Genomic DNA, 25,096 nt, shown 5'->3' on the forward strand with positions numbered 1-25,096 from the left:
CGCTGAGCTCCAGCAGAACCACACACTGGACAGGCTTTTCCAGCACTGGTTTCTTCTGGAGCTGAACAGTCCCCCAAGGCCCTTACTACTGAACTGGATGGAGCCCAGGGCAGAGGCACAGCTGAGGGAGGCTGCCTGGGCTAACCACAGGGGCTCATAGAATGATAGAATAGTTTTGGTTGAAAGCCCATCCAGTCCCACCCCCTGCCATGGGCAGGGACACCTCCCACTGGCTCAGGGTCTCCAAGCCCCATCCAACCTGGCCTTGAACCCCTCCAGGGATGGGGCAGCCACCACTGCTCTGGGCAACCTGGGCCAGGGCCTCCCCACCCTCACAGGAAAATATTTCTCCCTAAGATCTCATCTCAATTTCCCCTCTTGCAACTGAAAACCGTTCCGCCCTTGTCCTCTCTCTGCCCTCCCTGATCCAGAGACCCTCCCCAGCTTTCCTGGATCCCCTTTCAGCACTGGAAGCTGCTCTAAGGTCTCCCCAGAGCCTTCTCTTCTCCAGGCTGAACAACTCCAGATCCCTCAGCCTGTCCTCATAGAGGAACAGCTCCAGTGCTTGGATCATCTTGGTTTTTGTGCATAACCACCACACAGTACTCAGACAAATGTCTTGAAGGTAGAGAACAGAAGCTACATTCCCACTGACTCAGGAAATATTTTATTCTTTATATTTTCATTAAAAAATAAACATAGGAAACAAAACCACAGAACACTTGTGTGATAGAAACAAATGCCAGTCAGAGCATTGGCTGAAAGTGCATCATTAAGTCATGCTACCACGTCCCTGATCCCACCCTGTCCCCAAGCAAGGAGTCAGCAGGAAGCTCACCGAGCAGCACGACACGGAGCCCAGGCACCGCGAGGGCCAAGCTGACGGCGGAGGAGAGCCCGCGCTCCCAGGAACGCAGCAAGGCAGGAGACATGCTGAGGAGAGGGTGCTCCAGTGAGTCAGCGGTGGAGGGCTCACGTGAGGTTCATGGGGCAGGCGAAGGATAGCTGCTGCAAGAGGATGGCGTCAAGAGGCAGGGGAGTAAACAGCTGAGAACAAAGGGCGAAATGGCCCTGGAAGCAGAAAAATCCTAGATAAAAGGAAAGTCAGCACAATGAACTTGACTGAACGGCTGACGTGGGTGAACAGACAGGTCTGTCCAGGGATGAACCCATCGCTCAGCAATAAGATCTACAGGGACAGTGGCAGTTGTGGCACTGCTTTCAGGGCCTCGGCCTCTGCGAGGTGGCCTCCCCACAGGGTCGGGAGCAAAGGCACTGCCGCACCACAGCAAGGCTCCTGCTGCCAGAAAACACAGTGCTTTGCAGCTGGGTCTGTCAGGCTTTGAGGGAAATACGATGTGAAGAACCTTGCTGAGCCCTCTGACCAGAGCACAAATGCTGCAGAGCTGCTTCTAAAGCAGGCAACGAGCTTTCCCCCTGCCCCCTGCAGCCTCAGGCTTTCGGGTCTCAGTAGTGACAGCTTTAATCTGCGACTCCTTTTGTGTGCAGACCTGTGAGGAACCTGCAGACGCAGCTCCAGTGCAGGACCCCTTTCACACGCTCACTCCGTTTGGCTCCACACTGCTGTGTGCTCGAGGAGCATGTTTGAACATTCAGTATGTACAAGATGATTTGACGCTGGAACACAAGAGCAGCTGGATTCACTCTCACACATCCACGTGGCTGAGAGCAACCAGAGGACCCACATGGTCCTGCAGTGGTTGGAGACCACCCAGCTGTATGTACATGTCCGTGGAAGCATTCACCAGGCTGGCTGATGCCAAGGCTGGCGGCATCTCTGCTCTGCCCATAGACGGAGCCACAGGAACAGCAGAGAATGCAGCTTCTCCTGATCCACTTCGCCTTCCTCCAGTTTCACACAGAGCCCCCGATTTCAAATGACTGCCGAGAGAACATGTTTCTGCACATGCTCTAGTCAAAAGCAGCACAGAAAGTTGCTGTTCTGGTGCCTATTTCCACAGCATCCACAACTCTCAAGAACAGTCACTGCAAATCATTTGGGACTCCTCCTCCAGATGAGATTTTTTTTAGGATGTTCTTCCTCGCAAGTTCCCTCCAGGTCACTTCTCCCGAAGGACGCAGACTCCGGCATCACAGCGCTGCATCCCCAGGGAGGTTACCACTTCCCAGTTGTCAATGATGGGATCGTAGCACTCAATGCTGCTCAGCAGCGAGTTGCCATCGTATCTGCAAGGACAGAGAGTTACAGGTGAGGAGGGATGCTGCTGAAGACAGAAGTGGAGGTGCTCAGAGCCCTTCCTGGGAGCCTAGACAGCTGGTACAGCAGAAATAGCTTGAAATAAACTCACTGCATTGGGCTCCCTTTTGCTGTCTGCTGCTGCTCTCCTGCCTGTCTTGGCCCTGGACCATCACACTGCCCGTTTAGGTTGGACACGGTGACTGTGGGTCTTCTCTTCTGGTAAAGGCATATAGTGATAGGACTAGGGGGAATGGCTATAAATTGGAGAGGGGAAGATTTAGACTGGACAAAAGGAAGAATTTCTTCATCATGAGGAACAGGTTGCCCAGAGCAGTGCTGGCTGCCCCATCCCTGGAGGTGTTCAAGGCCAGGTTGGATGGGTCTTTGATCAACCTGATCCAGCGGGAGCTCTCCTTGCTCATGGCAGGGAGTTGGAATTAGATGACCTTTAAGGTCCCTTCTGACTCAAACCATTCTATTGTACTATGATTCTATAAAACTTTAAACATGAACACGAGGAGAGGCCACCTGAGACAGGGCAGCAGGCTGGGTGACCTAAACTGCTGCTTGTTCCAGCAAACAGACACAGGGCATTTCCTTCTCCAGCCCTGGGCATATGCTCACCCAGCGATCGCGTAGAGCCTTCCCCGCAGCACGGTGGCCCCCACGTAGCAGCGGGGGGTTGTCATGCTTGTTACAGTTGTCCAGGAATCAGTGCGAATGTTATAGGCTTCCACGGAGGAGAGATGGGCTGTCCCATCGAACCCACCAACTACATAAATATGGTCATTCAGTAGAGCCACTCCAGCCCCTGGAGAGAGACAAGGCAGCAGTTACAGCTGTGAGCAACACCACACCCAGAGCTTACTGTCACCCAACCAACCTAGGCCAGTTCCTCCCTCTTCTGAGGACGTTTTTTATGCTTAGATGTCCCACAAAAAAGCTGTCATAACCCAGACTTTTGTTGTTGTTGCCTCCAATGAGAAAGGAAAACCTGTAACTTGACCAAATCACAGAATCATGGAATGGTTTGGGTTGGAAGGCACTTCAAAGCCCACCTAGTTCCACCCCTTGCCATGGGCAGGGACACCTCCCACTGGATCAGGGGCTCCAAGCCCCATCCAACCTGGCCTGGAACCCCTCCAGGGATGGGGCAGCCACCACTGCTCTGGGCAACCTGGGCCAGGGCCTCCCCACCCTCACAGGAAGCTGCTCTAAGGTCTCTGTGGAGCCTTCTCTCCTCCAGGCTGAAAACCCCCAACTGTTTCAGCCTGTCCTTGTTTCACTTACATAGGGCTTCAAGTTCACCAGGACAAATGGACAGGAACAGATACCAGGATAAAAGTTGCAAAGGCAACTGGTATCAGTAGTTCAAGGTGTTGGTGTTAGAACCACAGCATGGCAGCACAAAACCTGAGCCAAAATGTGTTCTCGGGCACCTTCCATTTAGGCCTCAGCTCTCTGGGTCACAATAGAGGAAGGAACCTGGCTGAGGCAGTGCCAGGGTCAACAGCCTTGCAGTGTTCCTACTTGTGGCGCTCCGGAACCTGCTCTGTGGGCCGAGGCTGTCAAAAGCCTCCAAGTCTTGTGGGATGCCAGCATGGAACCAGGAAACACTTCTTATAAAAAGCTCTCCCCTTGAACTTGTGGTCTTGCCAGAAGCCACCTTCTCTGGTGCATGACACTCCTTGGGGAACATGGCCTCATCCTTAAGCTTTCTGGAGATCCTCTTGTGAGACCTCATCTGGAATACCGTGTGCAGTTCTGGAATCCTCAATGTAAGAAGGATATGGAGCTGTTGGAACAGGTGCAGAGGAGGGTACAAGGATGATCCAAGGGCTGGAGCACCTTCTGTACGAGGACAGGCTGAGAGAGTTGGAGTTGTTCAGCCTGGAGAAGAGAAGGCTCAGAGCAGATCTAATAGCGACCTTCCAATACCTGAAGGGGCTACAGGAAAGCTGGAGAGGGGCTGTTCATAAAGGCTTGTGGTGATAGGACGAGGGGAAATGGGTACAAACTGGAGAGGGGCAGAGTTAGACTGGACATAAGGAAGAATTTCTTCACTATGCGAGTGGTGAGGCACTGGCCCAGGTTGCCCAGGGAAGTTGTGGCTCCCCCATCCCTGGAGGTGTTCAAGGCCAGGCTGGATGGGCCTTGGGCAGTCTGATCCAGTGGGATGTCCCTGCCCATGGCAGCAGGGTTGGAACTGGATGATCTTTAAGGTCCCTTCCAACCTGAACTAGTCTATGATTCTATGATCCATGGAAAGGTGTCACATGTTGCCTTGGACACAGGAAGACCCATAGATTTTATCACGTGTTTCTCTGTGGGTTCTTCCTGGGTGGACCAACTTGTAAATAAAATTCATTCTTGGAATATGGCAACTACTTTGCAACCCACAGTGACCAGAAACAGCCCTGCCACAGGAGTAAATATTTAAAACTTGCAGTTTTGGTGAATGCCACTGCAGGCACAAGAAAGCTTAAATGTTTTTAGAACAGACACCAGTTTTAATTAGAACAGAGAGCAGTTTTAATTGAGTAACCAGTACTTGTCCCTAAACAAGAACAGTGCAGCAAAGAACAAACAGGAACAACGGCCAACTGTAAAGGATGGTTATTGAAAGAACTAGAGAAAAAGCAACTTCAGAAGGGTTTTGAAAGAGGGCCTGTAAGGAGAGCAGAACTGATCCACTGAGAAGCACAAAGCTGTCACTGAGCATCCTGCCCATCCACACGCGGCCAAGCAATGCTGTGCTGCTCGTGGGCACGTCCAGGAAGATGTGGGGCCAGCAGCCTGAGGCGCAGTGTGAGCACACAGGAGCTGCACAGGCCCCACAGCAACTCCTTGGAGAAACGAGGGGTAGCTGAGACAAACTTACTCCAAAAGTAGGATTTTTCTCCCAGGCACAGGTGCCAAAGGTAAAACTCAGACAGGGCACCATGCAGAAAAGATAAACTAAGAGTTGGTGGCAGGTAATTAATGTGTGACTGCCCCACGTTTCAATTCATTAGTGTAAGGCTGCTGCAGCACAGCCCTACTCCAGCAGCATGGCCCCAGGCACCAATGCTCAGCGTTTCACACAGTGGCAGGTGGGTGATGGAGGCCCTGCCAGCGCAAACCTGCCTGGGCCGCATCCTGACTAGCACTGACCTAGCCTAACCACCCCATTATCCCGTGCTGCGGTCCGCAGTTTGTTCCTTCCTAGCTGTTCTCCAAGCCATGCACTGCTCCCATGAAAGTCACACTTGAAAGGTTGAGAGAGTTGTTCAGGCTGGAGAAGAGAAGGCTCCGAGATGACCTTAGAACAGCTCCCAGTACTGAAAGGGGCTCTTGATCAGGGAGTGCAGGGATAGGATGAGGGGGAGCAGTTTTAAATTGGAAAGGGGAAGATTTAGATTAGACATGAGAAAGAAATTCTTTACAATGAGGGTGGGGAGGCCCTGGCCCAGGCTGCCCAGAGCAGTGGTGGCTGCCCCATCCCTGGAGGGGTTCAAGGCCAGGTTGGATGGGGCTTGGAGCCCCTGAGCCAGTGTGAGGTGTCCCTGCCCATGGCAGGGGATGGGACTCGATGGGCTTTGAGGTCCCTTCCAACTCAAACCATTCTGTGATTCTATGATTCCATCATACCTTTCCCTCCCTGTAACCCTCATTCCTCTCTAGACATCTTAACATGGGATGGGGGCATTAGGCAGGTGAAAATTGATCCTTCTCTTGGGGAGTTAAGCCAGCATATCCTAAAATCACCCCTCCTTAAAGCCAAGCCACCCACTGGGGCCACTCAACTACCTCCATGGCAGCAGGACAAGGCAGCAATGACTGCTTCCTCAGTGCAGCACCAACAATTTTTTGATCTCAAGGCACTGTGGTCTCTTACCTGAGCGCTTAGTAGCCATTGGGGTGACATTAGTCCAGTGTCCAGTGTGTGGATCGTACCTCTCTACAGAGTTCAGTATGTTCAGCCCATCATAGCCACCTGAAACAAAATGCAGGAGCAAACCATGGCTCTGACTTCTGGAAACTGTTCTCTGTGTAGAAAGCAGTAACACGCCTGGTTCATCCTTAGTACCCTGTTGTGCTGCGATAAGCACAACACACAGCGTGCTGGGGCTGGCAGAACAAAGAGGATCTCTGCGCCGTACAGTGTCAGACTGGAGCCGGATCTGAGCTGTGCTGGGAGAGAGCAGCCCCTCTCCAAACCAGTACAACCAGCTTAGCACTGCGCTGCCCAGCACTGCGTCCAAGCACGCTGGTGCCAATGCTAAAGCAGCGGGACAGCGTACAGCTTCCAGAGCTGGTGCTGGCACAGAGTGTGTGCGCTGCAGCCTGCAGCCACCAGCCGATGCTTGGAGGCCACACAGTGTGCTCTGGGACCTATCAGATGTTTCACAAGAAACCTCATTGTGTAGCTTCAGCAAAAGACCAGAGTGATGGTGTCTGCCTCGGTGGACAGTGTGAGGAAAAGGAACTTAGAGGGAAGTGAAACAAATAAACCAGTGTCCGATATCTGTGACTCCCCAGGAACAGGAAGGACTGCAACTCCTGTGGGTACAGTGCTGGGCCTGCCTCTTCTGGGGCCCAGAGGGGTATCAACAGAACGAGCTCCCTCAGGTCCTCAGAGCGATTTGCCCTCTAGGACTCTCACCATATTCACAGCATGTGTGGGTCTCTGAAAATGAAATGAGCGCTAGAGAGGAGCTGGGACCCAGCTCAGGACACACTTCTGGAGCACTAGAGACAACACTGCTGTGTGAAGAGCAGAGGCACCCACAGTGCTGTGGCCATCTGCTTCCCCTCCAGGGCTTCCCAGCCACTGCCCAGTCCCTGCAAACCTCCGCTGGCACTGCTTGTCCCCTACGTTTCAGTCCCTCAAGTGTTGTCCGACTGTGTTCAGCTCACCCCGCACAGCACTTCCTGTAGTTACAAGGCAGCTCCAGACCACACCATTGCGATGGTCACGGTGAGAACAGGCGGCATTTGCCAACAGAGCTGTGCGGGGCCTGGTGCGGTGCACTGAAATCCCTTCTAACCTGGACACGACACACCTGGTGCTCCCCACAGGCAGCACCTCCTCTGCCATTCCAGTAAAAAGCAAGTATGTGCAGTATCCATCGGCCTGAAGGCACCTACCGAGGCAGTAGATAACTCCATTAGCTACGACAAGCCCCGCTCCTTCCCGCGCTGTCTGCATGTCTCCCAACATACTCCACTGATCAATGTTCGGGTCGTATCGTTCCATACTGGTGTGACGTCGGCTTCCATCAAACCCTCCGGAAACATAGATCATGTCTGCAATGTTAGACAGAGGTTGGACTCAGTAAGTCAAGTACGAAGCATGCACACGGAGCAGGAAGGCCCTGATGGATGCAGGCAGCCTACACCGTGGGCTGTGAGATACAGGAACAGCTACAAGCCTTGGCACGTTTAAAGCTAAGACAAACCCAGCCTCCTCACCCTTGCTCGCTGCATCAGCCGGCTCACATACCCAACAAACTAAACAAACATAAAACCCATCTGACTCTTAAATTTCCTTCTTGCTGATGGATAAAAACCAATCCTCTCTGTGCCCCCAGGTATTTTTCTTACGCTGCAAAGTTTGCTAAAACGCTGCCATGGCCAAACCCTGCCTGCCACCAGCACCCTGTCAGCATGTCTCCTGGGTAAGTGCTCACAAGGCAGTAAACACACAGGTAGCACAAGGAAAGAAGATCCAAACAACATGACTGGGCCATCAATATCGGTCCCTTACACTGGATAACCTAATTCATGCAACACTTTCACAACTCTGTCATCTTCAAAGCAGCTGCATGTTAAAGAGATTTTTCATTAGAATAGATCATTAACAATCCAAAAGCAGAGAATATTCATTAAAGTGCTATTTCAACAGGTAGAAAACTTCCTCTCATTTTCACACCAACTCTTCCTTGCCCTGTTTATAACCACTTGTTCTTATTCAATCCTTTTATTGCTCATTTCTTCTCATGTCAAGTTACAGAGAATCCCCTTTTGGTCTTTGCTTTGTGTAAGCAAGCAGAAGTGTTCTGTTTTGCTCAAAGTGGTTTTCTTCTTTCAAGTCTGTCCTAAGCATCCTCCTCTGCACATGCTCCAGTTCCAGCCTCTCCCCTGTGGGTGATGGTTATTGCTGTACATGATCAGCAACAAACAACACTGTCACCACCTCAAGCGTTTCCCATTCGACAATGCCTCACAGAGCTCCTCTCCCTTGTTGCATGGACATGTGCCACCAGAATGCAGTGGAGGCAGAGCTTCTCTCAGAATACGTGGGCAAGTTTTCCATTTCTACATCCAAATAGTGAAAAGCCAGAATTTCAAACTCAGCTCCACCCTCAGAGCCAATCCACTCTGCATGTCCCAGCTCAGGGCATTTCAGGACGAGAACCGAACAGGTGGTACTACCCTGTCAGTGCAGTGCCCAGGACGCACCTCCAAGGGTCGTGGCTCCTGCCAGGCCTCGCCGTACGTTCATGGGAGCCACCGAGTACCAGATCCCATCCTCATCTGATGTATAATCCAAGCACTCCACTGAGCTGAGACGAGAGCGACCGTCGTACCCCCCAATCACATAGATCCGATCGTGCAGGGACACCGTGGCAACGTAACGCCTCTTCCGGGTGATGCTCTAAATAGTGAAAAGAATAAAAAGGTCAAGGAGAGGAAGCAACATGGATGCATGGAGACGAACCGCTGTTCTTCCTCTTTTGTTACTCTCCTGGAAAACAGCCCACTCCCACACGGGCAAACAGCACTGTGGATTTAAAGGACACAGCCTAAAATGCTTAACAACTGTGTCTGCCTTCCTCTGCCCGCCCCCTGCCTCTGCCACGCTCTCTTCTCATGGCCAGGCCTCTTTGCACTAAAATATTTTGCATTAAATGACATTTATCTTACACCGCCAGTGAATCTCTGATACATCTCAGGCATCTGTGTGCCTCCCACTGCCTCCCTGCAGAGGCTGTTAATGGAAAAATCTAGAGATTTGGAATATTTGATGAAAATAACTCTTTTAGCTTCCAAAAATGAACAGAGTTTTGGGACACCAAGTGATTCAGGGTTTTATGTGATTAGCAGTACTAAAGAAGATGCAATTCTTCACCACTTCACACAGATAAAGGTGATTTTAAATTTGGGTAGAAATAGTCCTCAGGGCAGGAATCCTCTCTTCCTGATTATCTCCAAAAATGCTGAGAAACAATGAAACCAGAGAGATCCCACAGCCTGCCCAACCGCAGCACTGATTACACTATCCCTATTGACATCCCAGTTACCATTGCTAACCTTAAAGCTTAACACCCCTTCAGTAAGAAAAACAATAGCTCTCACTCCCACAGCAAAGCCGTGGGCCCCCGCAGGCTCAGCTGATCAGAAATGTGACAACCACTGCCTATGCAAAGCTTAGCAAATCTGCAAACGTGAAGTGGTTTCAGCTTTTGCTATGTAATCCTCAGCAACTCTAAAGAATTTATGGCAGGAATTCTAAGCAGAACACAAAGGGCAGCCCAGAAAGGGATGTTATAGAACCATAGAATCATAGAATCTGTAGGTCAGAAAAGACCTTTGAGATCATCAAGAGCAATTGTACAAATCCACTACTAAATCATATCCCTAAGCCCTTCACGTCTTTTAAACACGGCCAGGGATGGGGACTCCACCGCCTCCCTGGGCAGCCTCTGCCAGTGCCTGAGAACCCTTTCTGGGAAGCTTTTCCTAATGTCCAATCTGAACCTGCCCTGGTGCAGCTTTAGGCCATTCCCCCTTGTCCTATCACCTATCGCTTGGGAGAAGAGCCCAACACCCACCTCACCACAACCTGTTTTCCGGACTGTGCAGAGAGCAATGAGGTCTCCCCTCAGCCTCCTCTTCTCCAGCCTAATCAGCCCCAGGTCCCTCAGCCGCTCCCAGAACCTCTGGGCTCCAGACCCTTACTCAGCTCTGTTCCCTTCTCTGGACGTGCTCCAGCCTCTCAATGTCCTTGCGCTGAGGGGCCCCAAACTGAACTCAGGATTTGAGGTGTGACCAACACTGAGTCTAGGGGCACAATCACTTCTCTGCTCCTGCTGTCATACTGTTTCTGATAAAAGCCAAGATGCCATTGGCCTTCCTGGCCACCTGGACCACTGCTGGCTCATATTCTGCTGCTGTCAACCAACACCCCCAGGTCCTCTTCTGTCAAGCAGCTTTCCAGCTGCTCTTCCCCAAACCTGGAGCACTGCATGGGGTTCTTGTGTCCCAGACACAGGACTCAGCACCTGGGCTTGTTAAACCTCACCCCGCTGGCCACAGGCATGGATCCAGCCTGTTCAGATCCCTCTGAAAAGCCTCCCTACACTCAAGAAGATTGACAACTTCCTCCCAGCTTAGTGTCATCCATGAACTTATATAGCTGATGCTGCAGGATCAGTGTTTGATCACAGTCTGTTCAACCCAGTGGCAGTCAAAAATGGTCTCTTACTGGCAAGAAACTCCACTCCTGAGTCTTTGGGTCGTATTTCTCCACAACATCAATGGGTGACTGCTGGCTCCCAAAGCCGCCGATCACCAGCAGGACTTCATTAGCTCCTAGAGCAAAGAGGGAGAGCAGAGTCAGGTCAATCCCGTCACAACAAAGGGGTCACCTCAAGGGAATCACCAGAAGAGTATGTGAGCCTTCTGTGGTGCAACAACTCACCTCTAAAACCCTGTTTTCATCACCTCTCTGAAGCTGACACCTAATCTGGGTGCAGTCACTGAGCTCTCTCTGTCCTCAGCAACGACGAGCAGAGAGAAACCCTCCCAAGATGCACAGCAGCAACACTAACTCGGGTGTCAGGGGCTGTCTGCTGGAGGGCTGCTCGCGTTAGAGGGGTTCTGAGAAGACAAGTTAGCTAAGTCAGGTGCCGCAGTTGGCTTGATGGTATCTTCTTTGGTGTTCTTCCCACGATCTGCTTTTCAAACCCCTGACCACCCCAGGAAAGCTGAAGGAGGATGGCTGCTTTGCTGCAGCATCCTCACAAAACAGGGCCTTTGCCCCTCATTTGCAAATGAAAACCAGACCGATGGCACTGTTGTTCACCACAGCACTGAGAAACACGTCAGGCTGGCTGAAGCCTGAGAAGTTAATGTAATATTTTCAGAATTGCCTCTTAGGTCTTATGTATTTTATGTCAAAGTTGCCTTTTCTTTTCTCTGAATTGTCCCTGAATTTTTCTTACTTTCTCCCTGAGAGTTAAATAAGACTTGTGACCTGGAGAGTTTTAACTCCTTTGTAACAATTGCCCTAGCAGCCGGTTTCTGTCATAGTTCTAAAAATAGATGACTATCCTCTGAATCCCTCGGGCCCTTTCTACAACAGGGAGTTGTACCAGAGTTTAGAATTGTCCAGCTTTCCATTGCAGAAGGACTGAACACCAAGCAACAAAGATTTAACCAGTCCTTGTCTGTCACAAAGCAAAACAGCTACTGCCTCAGATGAAGGAGGGTAATATAAAAAATCACAGAATGGTTTGGGTTGGAAGGGACCTTAAAGCTCAGGTTTCCCAGAGCAGTGGTGGCTGCTCCATCCTTGGAGGTGTTCAAGGCCAGGTTGGATGGGGCTTGGAGACCCTGATCCAGTGGGAGGTGTCCCTGCCCATGGCAGAGGGTGGGACTGGATGGGCTTTGAGGTCCCTTCTAACCCAAACCATTCCATGATTCTACAGTTTCCCCCACAGTTCAGTGACTGGGAGTTGGTAGGAGTTACTGAAACAGAGGAAGAACTCCTCATATTTGCCTTAATGAGACTAGGGGAAAAAAATCACAAAGTACCTCTAAAAGGAAAGAGGGATCTTTCCACCTCCCTCCTTGTGCCTTCCGTTCTGAGATTCTCTGCTGAAAACATTCCTTCACTGTAACAAAGCTTTCTCCCACCTCACAGCTCTGTTTCTGACACTGATATCTGCTGTTTTAGACAGAAGAAACTCTTTCCACACTTCTTGTACTTGGGAATGCTGAGACAAACATATCCGAAGGCACCAGCAGCTCAGAAAACTGGTTTTATTGTTTCAGGAGAGGCCTAGAATTACAGGCAACCACCCAGCCTCTGCACTGCACTCAGCAATTGTGCTCTGAAAAACCTCTGCACTGCACTCAGCAATTGTGCTCTGAAAAACCCGTACTCCTGCCCTTTGCTCCAGTCCCCTTTCTGTCCCACTGGGGACCGTGAAGTTGCTGCTGTGAAGGGCAATTACAAGGTCTGGAGCACGGTGCGTATGACCCCGGCCCTTCTCAGTGCCCTGTGCCACTCACCTAGGCGTGCTCTTGTCCTGGGTCCTTGCATCTGACTCCGGAGCTCGGGCCGGAGATGGAATTTCTTCGCTTCATCTACAAGGTCTCTGCACTGCAGACTGCATCGTATAAAAGGCTGAGGAAAAACATGAGTCACTGGTACAGGCAATGTATTTTAAGACCCCTCATAAGAACTGTCCTCAAGCCAGCCCTTGTTGCTTCAGACAGCATTAAAATGACTTGTGGGCAGGCTGCCCACAAGAAGAAGTGTCAAGGTGCAAACGCTGCACACAAGGAAATGCAAAGACAACTTCAGACTGGACTGTAGCTGAAAAGATACCACTCAGTTCTCACACAGTCTGGCACTGCAGGTTCCATAATGGAAATAACTGCATTGGAAAACTAAGGAAAGGCTACTTCTGCTACACTTAAGCCAGCAGAAGTGTGTCTGAGAATGGGGACTGGCAGTGACACCACACTCGAAAGCAGTTTGGATAGACCTGCCCCATGTAATCAACTCTCAGTGTGCAACAAAGAAGAAACAAGGAGCACAGTGCAACAAAGCAGTTTTGCTGGATCTGTAAGCTCAGTCCCTGTGCGTGTGGGACATGGAGCTACGAAGACTACAGAAACAGTAAGGTTGTACTTAAAAGAAGTGAGGGGCACGACAGCCCAAGGACAGCCTCATCTTTCCCCCTGCATAATGCCATGTAGTTACCCTCCTTGGCTGAGGGCACGACCAACCCTCCCTGGCAGCTCAGCACTCAGTTCCCTGCTGCAATAAGCTAAGATCTATTTTCACAAGTTCCTGGTGCTTGTGCAAGGCACAGCAGATTATGCCACACAGGGTCAACACTCAGCTCTCCCTGCTGCCCCACCATGATGGTGTTCCATAGAATCATAGAATAGTTTGGGTTGGAAGGGACCTTAAAGACTATCCAGTTCCAACCCCCCTGCCATGGGCAGGGACATCCCACTGGATCAGGCTGCCCAAGCCCCATCCAACCTGGCCTTGAACACCTTCAGGGATGGGGCAGCCACAACTTCCCTGGGCAACCTGGGCCAGTGTCTCACCACTCTCCTGGTGAAGAAATTCTTCCTAATATCTAGTCTAAATCTGCCCCTCTCCAGTTTATACCCACTGGTATTTCACCAGTGCGCACGACCTCCAGCCCAGGGGGGGCATCCTGTGCAATAAGGAAGCTTAGGCCTTGTAGACACACACACTTAGGCCGGTTTTGCATCAGGTCTAATTGTTTTGGTACCAGTGCTTTTGCATGAGCTTCAATTTCAGTTTGAAGTGGAACATAACAATCTGCCAAAACATATTTTTGCTCTGGCATCACTTAACTGCCTGTCAGCTGCCCTTATTTAAAAACACCCACAGAAGGCAGCTGTATCACACCAGAGATGGTTGTTGCCAACCTGGCCATTTCTCTGCATAGAGAACTCTCATTCGATGTTCAGAACCTGTCAGGAGGCAAGGGCTGGGAACTCCTGATTGCCTCGTGTCACCATCAAACCAGAACGCCAGTTTGAGCTTCTTTGTGCCTTCCTGTCCAACCTTGCGTAGGGTCAGCATCACTGCCTGTTCAGAATTCAACTTCCATTGCAAAAGCTTAATTATCTCTTATCACCAACACTTTGGTTTGCTTCCACAATGGCGCAGGCACACAAAGAAGCAGCATTAGACACGGCTCTGACTTGTGTGCTGGCCCTGGACCTACAGCAGCTGCTGTCCTCATTCAAAGGCACCTGCTTGCCACCTGCACCTGAAAATTTCTGAGGAGCCATGGATTGCGTGTCAGCAGCCTTCAGCCCAGAGGGGAGGCCTGCTAGCGCTCAGGAGCGAAAGGCAGAAAGCACTTGTTAGAAAACTAGAACAGATGACACTAGAAAGGTGCTACATATCTCAGGAGACAACTGACAAACTGCTCTGGATGGGGCGCCCTCCCAGCTGAAAAGTAAGATGCTGTAACTGCTGGCACAGAAAACTCCTTCTGACTCAAACAGTGGGCGCTCCAGTGGAACAAGGACAACCCCATAGTCGTCAGCATCAAAAAGCATCGGCAAAGAAAGCAGCTTTTCATGTGTTCTGTTAGGACAGCAGGAGTCTAACCAGGGAACACGGCAATCACACACAGACATGGCTCTCATGGAGCTGGGCTGCGGATACCTCGGTGTCGATGACGTCTGTGATGTAGCGGGGGGTGAGAAGCGGCATGCGCACGTACTGCAGCAGTTCCGGCAGCGATGCTTCCCGTTCTTTTTTTGAGTGCTTCACCCAGTTTATAACTGCCTCAAAAACTGGCTCTTCAGAGTCCACCTGGGAAGAGGAGACACACTGATGAGACTGCAGGATGGAATTTCAGTTGCTGCTGTGTAACAGGCAACTTCCAGGCGGCTGCCACTGCTTCACAGCTAGCAAGAGAGCAGGACATTTCAAATAAGAGCTTGTTATTGAAATTCCCATGAGCTGTATTTACAAGCACTATGAAATTCCCTCATTTTCTTTTCCTGAAAACCACATTTGTTTTTCCCTTACAGCCCAGATCAACAACTGGCAGTATGAATGCCAGAAAAGAGAGCCTTATGGTACATGGCAGAACCAGAAACTGGGAGCCACCACTTTTGAGAGAGCCCAGTGACAAGCTGTTACTCCAATGGCAGGTTCCCGCACTTCTTGGAGGAGCAGGAGTTACAATCCTGCAAAATGCAAAGAACCATCACAAAGATGACCAGAATCATGCTTCCTTTTCACAGAGCACTGTCTCGCTCACCCCCCTGCAGGCCCTTGCCCACACGTTGCACCTTTAACACCCAACCTTTAACACCCAAGCCACACCAGATACATTTAAGGTTGTACTACTTCAATTCACATTTAAGAAAATACAAATGACTGCAGGGATAGGACAGGGCGAAGGGTTTTCAGCTGAAAGAGGGGAGATTGGGATGAGATCTTAGGAAGAAATGAGGCTGGAGAGGCCCTGGCCCAGGTTCCCCAGAGCAGTGGTGGCTGCCCCATCCCTGGAGGGGTTCCAGGCCAGGTTGGATGGGGCTTGGAGCCCCTGATCCAGTGGGAGGTGTCCCTGCCCATGGCAGGGGATGGGACTGGACGGGCTTTGAGGTCCCTTCCAACCCAAACCATTCTGTGTTTCTGTGATTCTATGATTTCAGAGTGGAGAACCTTAGGGTGAGAATGTCACTATTCTGACCAGTTTATTTCTCTCTCTATTTAGGACCAGGACATGCTGGTGCTGACACCACTTCCAGAGATTACACTGACTAAATCACCTAAATTCAATGCTTCTGTGAACCTCAGGTGCTTTGGACATCTATGATTACCAAAAGCAAAAGGACTATAAAAAGCTCTATAATAATATTATTTAAGCTGGGTTTTCTTTTTGCACAATTTCAGATCATCAAAGTAAAAGCAAGCCAGACATGAATTAAATATCACAAGGTCTGTTAACTGGTTAACTGTTATTTAATATAAAAGGAGATACTGTAATAAGAGGATTGAGCTTTCCCACTGATATATCACTGGTAAGCTTTGAAGCTGCCTGTTGCAGAATGTTCTGAAGCAGGGAGCCACAGAGGTTAATTAGTTAAGGCAATTCTTCCAAGCCATTGATTTATATTTGTTACAGTGTAATTTGAAATGGCCTCTTTCTATTTGAATTACAGGGAAAGGACAATTAGAGCTCACAAAAGGAGAGCAGAGTGCTTTATTGTTTCCAATTTTCCCCACCTCCACCTCCAAGCAATAATCCCTCATCCTTTCATTCCTCTCGAACTGACTGTCCTCTTCAACAGTCTCATAATTCAAACGCTCTCCTGTTTTCTGACAAAGGAGTAACACTAAACACAGCACGACAGTGAGGACCTGCCATTGCACTTCTTCAACAGCCGTGGGGTTGCGCCTTCGGTCCCCTCTGATACAGCACATCACCTCCGCACAGACACAGCGACCACCAGACTTGCTTTATTCACCTTCTGAAGGAATTCCAACGAATGCACATCTCACTGCGTCTGTAAGCCCTGGATCAGTCCTTCCTATCCACAATGAATTTTACTCCACCTATGTGGACCATCCAATTAGTTTGGCTGTGTCGTTCTGAAGTTCCTCACTACTTCCTTTCCATGGCCCAGAAGCGTTCTCTCAGTCACCACAACTCACACAAGCTCAAACCCTCACAGCTTTAAAGCCGTGGCTTGTGAGACACCAAACACTCAGACTTTCCCCACGGCTGACCTCAGCCTGTGCCAGGGTCTCTTCCTGCTATCTTGCATGTTCTTAGCTGACTTACTAACAAGAGGACGTTGGCTTGGCTGAAGGCCACTTTCAAGGCATACCTCAGGAATTCTCTCTTTATTGGCTTTCCAGGAATCCCATCAGAGATACCACTTACATTGGTTTGCTTCTTAGAGTTCATGTTACCGTGAACTCTGAATAGCAATTGCTTCAATCACTTCTTTTAGAACAAAGAAGCAAACATCAACTCCTAACCAAGTCCACCTCAATAAAAACCCCAAATCCCCTCCACTTCATCAAGGAATGTTCAACTTATTTCCTATCTCAAGAACACACATATTCAAAGAAAATTTGGAAAAAAGTATTTGATGGGTTCCAGCCAAACAGCAAATCCTCCAGAAACTAACCCTAAGGGAACAAAACCTGCACAGAACTCCCTGAAGAGTCACTGCTCCACACCATCATGTACTCTGCTGCTTGGAAAAGCAGAGGACACCCAAATGCCTGGGATGACACATGCATTCCTTGTGCTGCTGAGCAGCACGTGAAGGTCCACAAATAGAAGTTAAAATCTTGGGGGTATTTCTGAAATGTAGGCATTGAGACAACCTGTCTTTGTAACCTCTGAAGGCTCCTCCAGGGCAAGGAGGAGACAAATGAGCAAGAACTCTGCAGAGGTAACTAACCGCGACCGCCTTACTTGCAAGAAACACTCATATGACAATAAATTCTTACACAGAAGCCACGTGCTACTAATCAGATGCAGATTCCATTGCTAAAAAATTAGAAGCAGCTTCTTGGAAATTAAATTTCAAATTCATGAACTGTGTGAGAAGTCCACCCTAGGAGTATGGACTCATTTCTGACTGGTTTCAACATTTTACTTCAACGCTTTGCACAGTAATGGTACTTTTCAGGTTTTACCTGAATTTCATCACACTTGATGAGCTTTTCAACCTCTTCTTGATTTAAGAGGATAAACTCTTCATGCTGAACCACCTCTGGAAAATGTTTCTGGCTGAAGACCTCTGCAGCTTGCATTAGATCAACACAATTGTGTGTCTCAGCAAAATCCCGAATGCCCAAACAATTTGATGGATCCAGCTGGCTTTCTAGAAACTCACAGCAAGCTTGTTTCACACCTACGGAAAATCGGAGGGGTGAATGAGCACTGCATGCTTACTATCAATCCACTGCTTTGGAAAGGGCTTCAGAAAAGAAAGTTCTAAACAATAATGAAAATCCAACTAAAATACAGGTTTAAGAACACTACAGAAACACAGACATGCAAATATTTCTTTGGAGGGATGTGGAAACACGAAGCAGCAGAGTGTGTGTTTGGGCTGATCTCTGGCTATTCTACATATATGCAAAAATCAAATAAATCTGATCCTACAAAAAGACTCAAATGTGAGTTGCACTCATCTTCATGGATTATAAATGAACAGTGGATATGGCTACCAGACTTCTAGGTTTTCTCCAGTGTCTGAGAGTTGCCTGGGATTTAGGATTATTGCCCAGAGTAGTTCCATAGGTGCATGTGCAATGACATGAAGCAGTTTGTTATGATCTAGACACACTACGATGGAAGCTTAAATGACAGCAAGGATTTGCTTAAAATAATAAGTTGGCTGAGCCGTAACATTTATGTGCTATACAGCCCACAATATCTCCTGGGAACTCTCACACAGAAATACAGGAGCCCAAAGCATGGAAAAATAACCTGTTTTACCATCTTTTTCTGCACCCAAGGCAGTTCCTCTCCCAATGAGACCACAGCGCACAAGACAACAGAAGTTTGCTGTAAGGACTTATAAATATCATGCCTCCCACAATCTGCCTTCCATTTACAGAAGATCAGACAATCCAAATCTCTGAGCGACAGCAATTACGCAATTGGTGCCGATACTTGGCGATTACCTTTCAGCTGAAGCAGACACGCTGCTGGGAGCAATTCTTGGACGTTTTCTACTGTCACATGAACAGTTTCTGTATATACAAAGTCTAGCAGGATTTCCATGGTGGAGGCTGTCAGTCCCTGGATATCTACATAGGGTTTATCTTTCTCCGAGAGCTGTAAGTGAAAAGGGAGATAAGGTTTAATTTTCAGTAATGTGATCAAAAAGCCAACAACGCTCAGAAATTTTTAAAATGTGACCTGTCAGAGTGGTTTCAATGGAGATTTGTCCTTTCTCTTCTTGTGCCTACTGAAAGAATAAGGGGAAGGAGACAATTTCCCCGCGGAATTCACTTAAGGGGTGAGTAAAAGACACAAAGCTCATTGTGGATCTGGAGGACAGCTAAACCACAGGGTAAAATGAGCAAGCAGAGATTAGAGATATCAGAAATTACACACATCATTTGTGCAGGACCACTGAACTCTCTCCTCCATTCAGTAATACCAAGCTTTACTACGAGGAGCAGTCCAGGGGGATCCCTCCTTAGGCTGCATGTGTACAACACGCTGTGGTTTACACCTAGCCCCACCACACCACTCTGGCCTAAAATCAAACAAAACTTTCCTAACTGCTCAATCTCTGATCCATTTTGCAAGTTTATGGTGAGGGTTCCTAAAAAGAATGACTATTTGTAGACCAGAAAGTTCGAAGTTTAGCTTAAACATTTGAATATAAAATGACAGCATATGCAGTGATGGCACTTACACAATCCTGACTTTGTTCCCTGGCTGTTTTATCACCTCTAAGAGATATCATTTTGGAATACTTATTTTTTCCAAGGAATGTCAGCCTCTCAACAGTCAATCTCTGGGAACAGTCGATTCTGCAAATCCACCAAATTTGCACTTCTGTCTGTACAAAACCGAGATGTTATTTCACAAAGCATCAGCTTTGTAGTTTAATGCATCCATCACAGTGCCTCACAATTCCTGAGCAAGGGACTAGAGACAGACTCCCTAATCATGCCCTGCCCAGAGCTGCAAGCTCCTACCAGCGTGGGAGGACCTCAGCAGAAGGAGGTTCCCATGCAACACGCTGCAAACCCAACTTTTTTTCCCAGCCAGCATCAGTGCAAGCACAATTCGCATGAAAGCCCTTGACTTTCCTTGCCAAGAACGAGACTGAAGTTGGTTACAGACAGATTGAGCTGAGATTTGGTGAACAGAAAGCATGATCAAAGCATGATCACTAGGCTTAGAATCTCCCTGCTGGGGGAAAAGGAGATGATTCAGAAGCAGAGAAAATAAGAGCAGTCAAGGACATTCCTGCAGAGGCACAGGATGACACAGCAGCAGAAGAGAAGGAACGTCTCTGCTGAGACTGAGACTGTTCTGCGATGCAGAAACACTTCACAGCAGAGAAGAGAAACACAGGAGGTAGTGGTGATACTGGAAGTAATTTAAGGGAAGAGGCCTTTCAAGTCTGCTGACACAGTGAACAAATTTTATGGCATCCAGAGCCAGAAGGGCAGAGCAAATTTCCTTGTCTGACCTGCTGTGCGACAGGCCACGCATGCATTTAGGAGCCAAAATGAGTTCCTAACTTGAGCTAGACAAAACATTTCTAAAACAAGACTAAGCTGTTTGGTATAACAGATAAAGGAGACAGGTGTCCCCAAAGGTCGGAGCTGATAAGACAAGATGTTTATACGATTCCAACAAGCAAATGGAGATGTAGGCCATACACACCTGGAAGAAAGCGGGTAAGACGGGAGACTATGAAGGCACCAGGCCTGGTAGTCATGGACTACACTGCATCAGGTGGAAGTTGTGGACATCTGTTCCTCACAGATGTTTCCTGCTCCTTCTGGAGCAGGAAAAGAAGCTGCAGTCCCACAACCAATATTCAGTAATCAGCCATGTACATTATCTCTTTATACTGTTGCCCAAAACACAAATCATGGGGACAACATAAACACCATGAAGATAATCACCTCCTGCTTCCCTTGTGCTTCTGCTACACTTCACTTCTTGGCTCCCATGCTAAGATTGCTTAGGAAGGAAGGAAGGAAGAAAATATTTCAAGTAACTTCAGACAATGTATGTGATGCAGAACAACTTGGGATCATCATACCTTAAGGAAGCATCTCAGAGTGAAGACTACTCAGTTCTGAGCACCCCATGAAGACCCTGAGCTGTGGCCCTGGACCACATATATGTTCTTAAGAGAACTGCATGCAGTGCTCTGTGCTGCGCTGCTGGGACAGAGGGAGTCCCTCTTTTCTCCATACACCCACATGTCTGGACTCAGAAGCAATGCAGAATTATGGTCATACAACGCTAATAAAAACACAGGACATGCAGCTTTCCTTTTGCAGGTGTTCATTGGTGTAAGACATCTCCCTGCACCTCTGCCGTTAGAATTTCAGGTTGTTTTCCCCCCGTGTGGTTCAGTACCAGAGCTCAGCAGGAGGTAAGGCAGTAAGATACTTCCTAATACAAGCACATTTCTAACACGACATAAAAAGTATGCAGCAGCACAAAGCCAGAAATCACCTGGAGCATCCAGGAAAGACATTCCCATAGTTAAGAGAGTCACTTGGAGATATCAGGTGTTTTACCCCAGGATGCCTAAGTTGCCGAAAGCCTCAAGGAAGGGGCTGCAAGTCACAGCTCTGCTGTTGAAAATGTTGTTGTCTCCCATTCCATCTGTGAATCAGGCAGCTCACTCTGCAGGAGAACAGTCCTGACGTTTCAGAACCACTTTCTTATGCAAGGCCACCTCTCAGTTTTGCCTTCACTAATGCAGATATATAAAGGTGTAGTTAAATAAAACCCTCCACTTTCTGCTCACCTATCAGGGACACGAAATGCTGGCACACCTGTGCCAATGCGTGTCTCACTGCATTCTGGAGGGTGAGCCCAGCACACAGTGAGGACAACCATGTACGAACAAGGAAACAGAAGCTGTTTATTTTCAGGGTGAGAACAATATTTCTCCACCTTCTAGTGCAAAAAAAAAAAAAAGACCCTTCAATTTCTAGAACATCCCCTCCAAGAGAAGGCAGACCAGTTTCTTTCTGAGGTGAAGTCAATGATCAGCTCTTAACAAATCCTGAGTTACGCTAACTTGTCCAAACAAAGACAGAAATCCCAGTGTAAAGGATCCAGGGAAGCACTAGCTAAAACTGCTCTTCAATTTTCACTACAAGGAAAAACCCTGTGGACAAAACTCACGGGTGTTTCAGGTTTCCCACACTGCTTGGCACAGGGGCAGAGAAGAGTGTTATCAAAAGCCAGAGGTTCAACAGGTAACGAATGGCTTCTCCTCATTTGGGAAAATGGGAACAGAAAACGGGAAGAAATCAATAATATGTAATATGGATGTTTTGAAGTAAATGTTACAGTCAGAAGTGAGAGAAGAAAGGAAAGTAGAGACATGGGGATTGGCAAATGCTGTTCTTTATGGTAATCTCTGATGGCGGTTGTGTTGCTGCACTGGCCATGGACAGAGGCGACATGAGTGAAACAGGGAACAATCTAGGGATCAGTTCTGAAAGCAGCCTGGTGTAGGCCAAGTCTGACAAAAGCAACACATCACAGCTTGCCAACACTGTCCCCGTGTGCAGGAGACAAGCAATCAGATGGAAAGGAAGCCTTCACAACCCCTGTTAGTTCATTACACAATCTTGCATTTTGAGTTCCCTCAAGTTACAGCCGTGGCCACAAGTGTCTGGAGAGCAACCTAACCCTGTTCCCTTCAGGCTGGCTCACATCTTGTCATGGAAACACACGGGAAGCAGGTCCGCTTTGAGGCTTACCAATCTGTCCCTTCGTGGGAAGAACACTCTCCCACAAACACACAGGGATCGTGCCAGTTGTACCACTTGGCACGTTTATAATTTTGGGGTTTCCATGTGAAACAGCAACTTTGGAAGAAATACAAACTAAGCAAAGGAAGTAAAACCTCAAGTAGCAGCACTCTGGGAGCGTGAGAGATCAAGCAGCCATGCCCACTAGGAACTGTGGTTGCACTCATTTTTCTAGGAAGAACTGCTCCTATGAAATAAGGTCACTACACGTTACAGTTAAAATGAGAGTATAAAGAATGAAGGAGAGGTGATCGCAGATTAGATCCAAAGTATACAAATCCCCAGCTTTTGTTAGCAGCCACAAAGAACAGCACGTAGAGTGATCAGATCTCTGTAGACTGCCCAGATAAAGTCCAGGCAGTCAAAGGCATCCACGCCAGGGCCAACACAAAGAAGCAGGGCCAGTCTGCTGTACTGCTGTGCAGGCTGAAGCCACTGGTAATAGAGAACCTCAGCCTCCAGGGACTCCAGGGACTGCCCCACCCTGGAGGTGTTCAAGGCCAGGTTGGATGGGGCTTTGAGCCCCTGATCCAGTGAGAAATGTCCCTGACCATGGCAGGGGGTGGGACTGAATGGGCTTTGAGGTCCCTTCCAACCCATAACATTCCATGATTCTGTGAATTTGCTCTCTGTATTTTTTTTTAAATTACATTTTCTTTATGCAAAGAAAGAGAATAAACCTGACAAATTTACAGATTTCAGGAAGACAAAGACAGAAAATATATTAGCATGTGGTCAGCCCACATGTGTCATTTTATGATTGCATTGCACAGGACTATAAAAACTGAGACACGTGACAGAACTGAAAACAACAGGAGTAGGGACACAGACAGCTCTACCAGCAGCGCTCACTGTTGAATAAAAGCAAAGAAGACCATGATTCTCTTCTGCAAGGACCACTGAGCTAGCAGGGAGGTCGCTAGGACCTTTGAGCTACTCAGTCATTTTTCTTCCTGCTAATGGGGAAGTTGCTAGGATGAGGAAAGCATTTTCTGTAAGAAAAAGCCACAAAGATCATTCTAACTTATAAAAGACAAAGCCAGGTGTCATATTTAACCGTAGGAGCAAGCCCCGGTTTCAGCTCAAATAGGACCTGTCAGAGATTTCAAAAACCTGCAGGCAGGCAGCAGGCATGCATGCAGTGAGCACTGCGAGAGCAACGGTGCTTGCAGCGAGATCTCCGAGTGCAGTACTTGGAACTCACAGCCTGCCCCAGTGGGTTTGTCCTCTTTGCAGGAGCGATAGCATGACCCAGCACCTACCAGTTGATCAGCCATCGTGAAAGAGGGAACCAGAACATGAGCTAAATGCCGTCCATTTCAGTTTTAAAGGGTTTAAATGAACACCTGGTCCAAGATACACATCATGGCCCAGGCAGCTCTGCATGAGGGCTGGTGCTCTCATCAAGAAAGATGCCCAGAAGCTCGGAGACCATAAATGACTGCTAGAAAAGCCAGCAAATGTATCAGAGCCTTCTTGTTTGCCAGCTCAGCCTGGTCCTGCAGCAGACAATGATTCAGGACCAGAGCAGCAACTACAGCCTCCAACTCCCACCACACCACAGTCAGGGGCTCAGGGGCCACGATTAGGAGACCGAGAATCACCAGGAGGGGATCCAGGGCCACCAGGAGGGGCTCCAGGCCTACCATAAAGGGATGCCCACAATGGGGGCATCTAGGGCTACCAAGGAGGCCCCCAGGGCCACCATAAAGGGATCCAGAGGACTCCAGGCCCAACATGAGGGTATCCTGGGCCACCACGAGAGAATCCAGGACCACTATGGGGGCATCCAGGGCCACCAAGCGGAGATCCAGATGATTCCAGGGCCACCATGAAAGGATCCAGGGCTACCAGCAGAGGATATGGAGGGATCTAGAGCCACTATGGGGGCCACCAGTAGAGGATCCAGAGAGATCCAGGGCCACCAAGGGGGGACCCAGAGGGCTCCAGGGCCCCGCGGGGAGTCCCCGCCGCCGCGCAGCCCGAGGCCCCGCCCCGCGCACCGACCTCGCTGGTGAACATGGCGCAGAAGTAGTCGCTGCAGGCGGCTAGGACGATGCGGTGGGCCGGGAAGTCCTTGTGCTCCACGCGGAGGGTGACGTCGCAGAGCGTATTGCTCTTCCGCAGGGCGTTCATGGCGTTGAGGATGGACTTGGCGTGCGAGTTGGTCATGATGTCCTTGGGGGGGGCCATGGCGCCCGGCACCTGCGGGCACAGCCAGCACGGCCACATGGCCCGCGCCCGCCGCCGCGCCAGGGGGCGCCCGCGCGCCCCGCCCCGCCCGGCACCCGCCCCCGCGGCTTAGCCCCTCCCATCGCCCCTCCCATCGCACAGTCCCCGGTGGCTTAGCCCCGCCCCTCTCCCCGCCCCTCTCCGCCCCGCCCCTTCACAGCCCCACTGTCCTCTGCCCCGCCCCCCAACCCATACACCACTCCTTTCCCCCAGCCCGGCCTCCGCCCCGCCCCTCACGCCGCCGCGCGCCGCTCTTCCCCGCCCCACCGCCCGCCCCTCATGCCGCCCCCCCCCTCGCCGTACCGCACTCACCGCCCCGCCGAGAGGCCCCGGCCCTGCGCCTCGCCTCCCGCCCCCCC

The 25,096-nt window shown here is 49.5% G+C and overlaps 1 protein-coding gene across 3 annotated transcripts; it reads right to left on the minus strand.

Moving 5' to 3' along the window:
* Positions 1 to 658: 658 nt before the first annotated feature.
* Positions 659 to 25,096, minus strand: KLHL12 (kelch like family member 12). 3 transcript variants are annotated; one of them, XM_054087750.1, is made up of 12 exons: positions 25,050 to 25,096; positions 24,513 to 24,710; positions 18,657 to 18,810; positions 17,661 to 17,878; positions 14,658 to 14,807; positions 12,503 to 12,617; positions 10,692 to 10,798; positions 8,666 to 8,861; positions 7,352 to 7,510; positions 6,099 to 6,197; positions 2,846 to 3,032; positions 659 to 2,208 (listed from the first exon to the last, which is right to left on the minus strand). In XM_054087750.1, the coding sequence occupies exons 2-12, from the start codon at positions 24,696 to 24,698 to the stop codon at positions 2,082 to 2,084; spliced, it is 1,698 nt and encodes a 565-aa protein (XP_053943725.1). In that variant the 5' UTR covers positions 24,699 to 24,710; positions 25,050 to 25,096; the 3' UTR covers positions 659 to 2,081. The 3 variants fall into 3 exon arrangements, with proteins under 3 accessions (XP_053943725.1, XP_009558874.2, XP_053943726.1); XM_009560579.2 differs by lacking the exon at positions 25,050 to 25,096 and having other exon boundaries at positions 24,513 to 24,782; XM_054087751.1 differs by lacking the exons at positions 659 to 2,208; positions 2,846 to 3,032; positions 25,050 to 25,096 and adding an exon at positions 3,064 to 4,111 and having other exon boundaries at positions 24,513 to 24,785.

This window comes from Cuculus canorus, chromosome 24, assembly GCF_017976375.1.
Source record: "Cuculus canorus isolate bCucCan1 chromosome 24, bCucCan1.pri, whole genome shotgun sequence".
In the NCBI taxonomy this organism is placed as follows: Eukaryota; Metazoa; Chordata; class Aves; order Cuculiformes; family Cuculidae; genus Cuculus; species Cuculus canorus.

Coding starts and splice junctions, on each gene's coding strand:
- KLHL12 (XM_009560579.2), bottom strand. CDS start 24,737: ATGTGGCCGTGCTGGCTGTGCCCGCAGGTGCCGGGCGCCATGGCCCCC. Junction 7,511..8,665: donor AGGAGCCACGACCCTTGGAG/GTGCGTCCTGGG, acceptor CTAACATTGCAG/ACATGATCTATGTTTCCGGA. Junction 2,209..2,845: donor AGGCTCTACGCGATCGCTGG/GTGAGCATATGC, acceptor CTGTCCTTGCAG/ATACGATGGCAACTCGCTGC.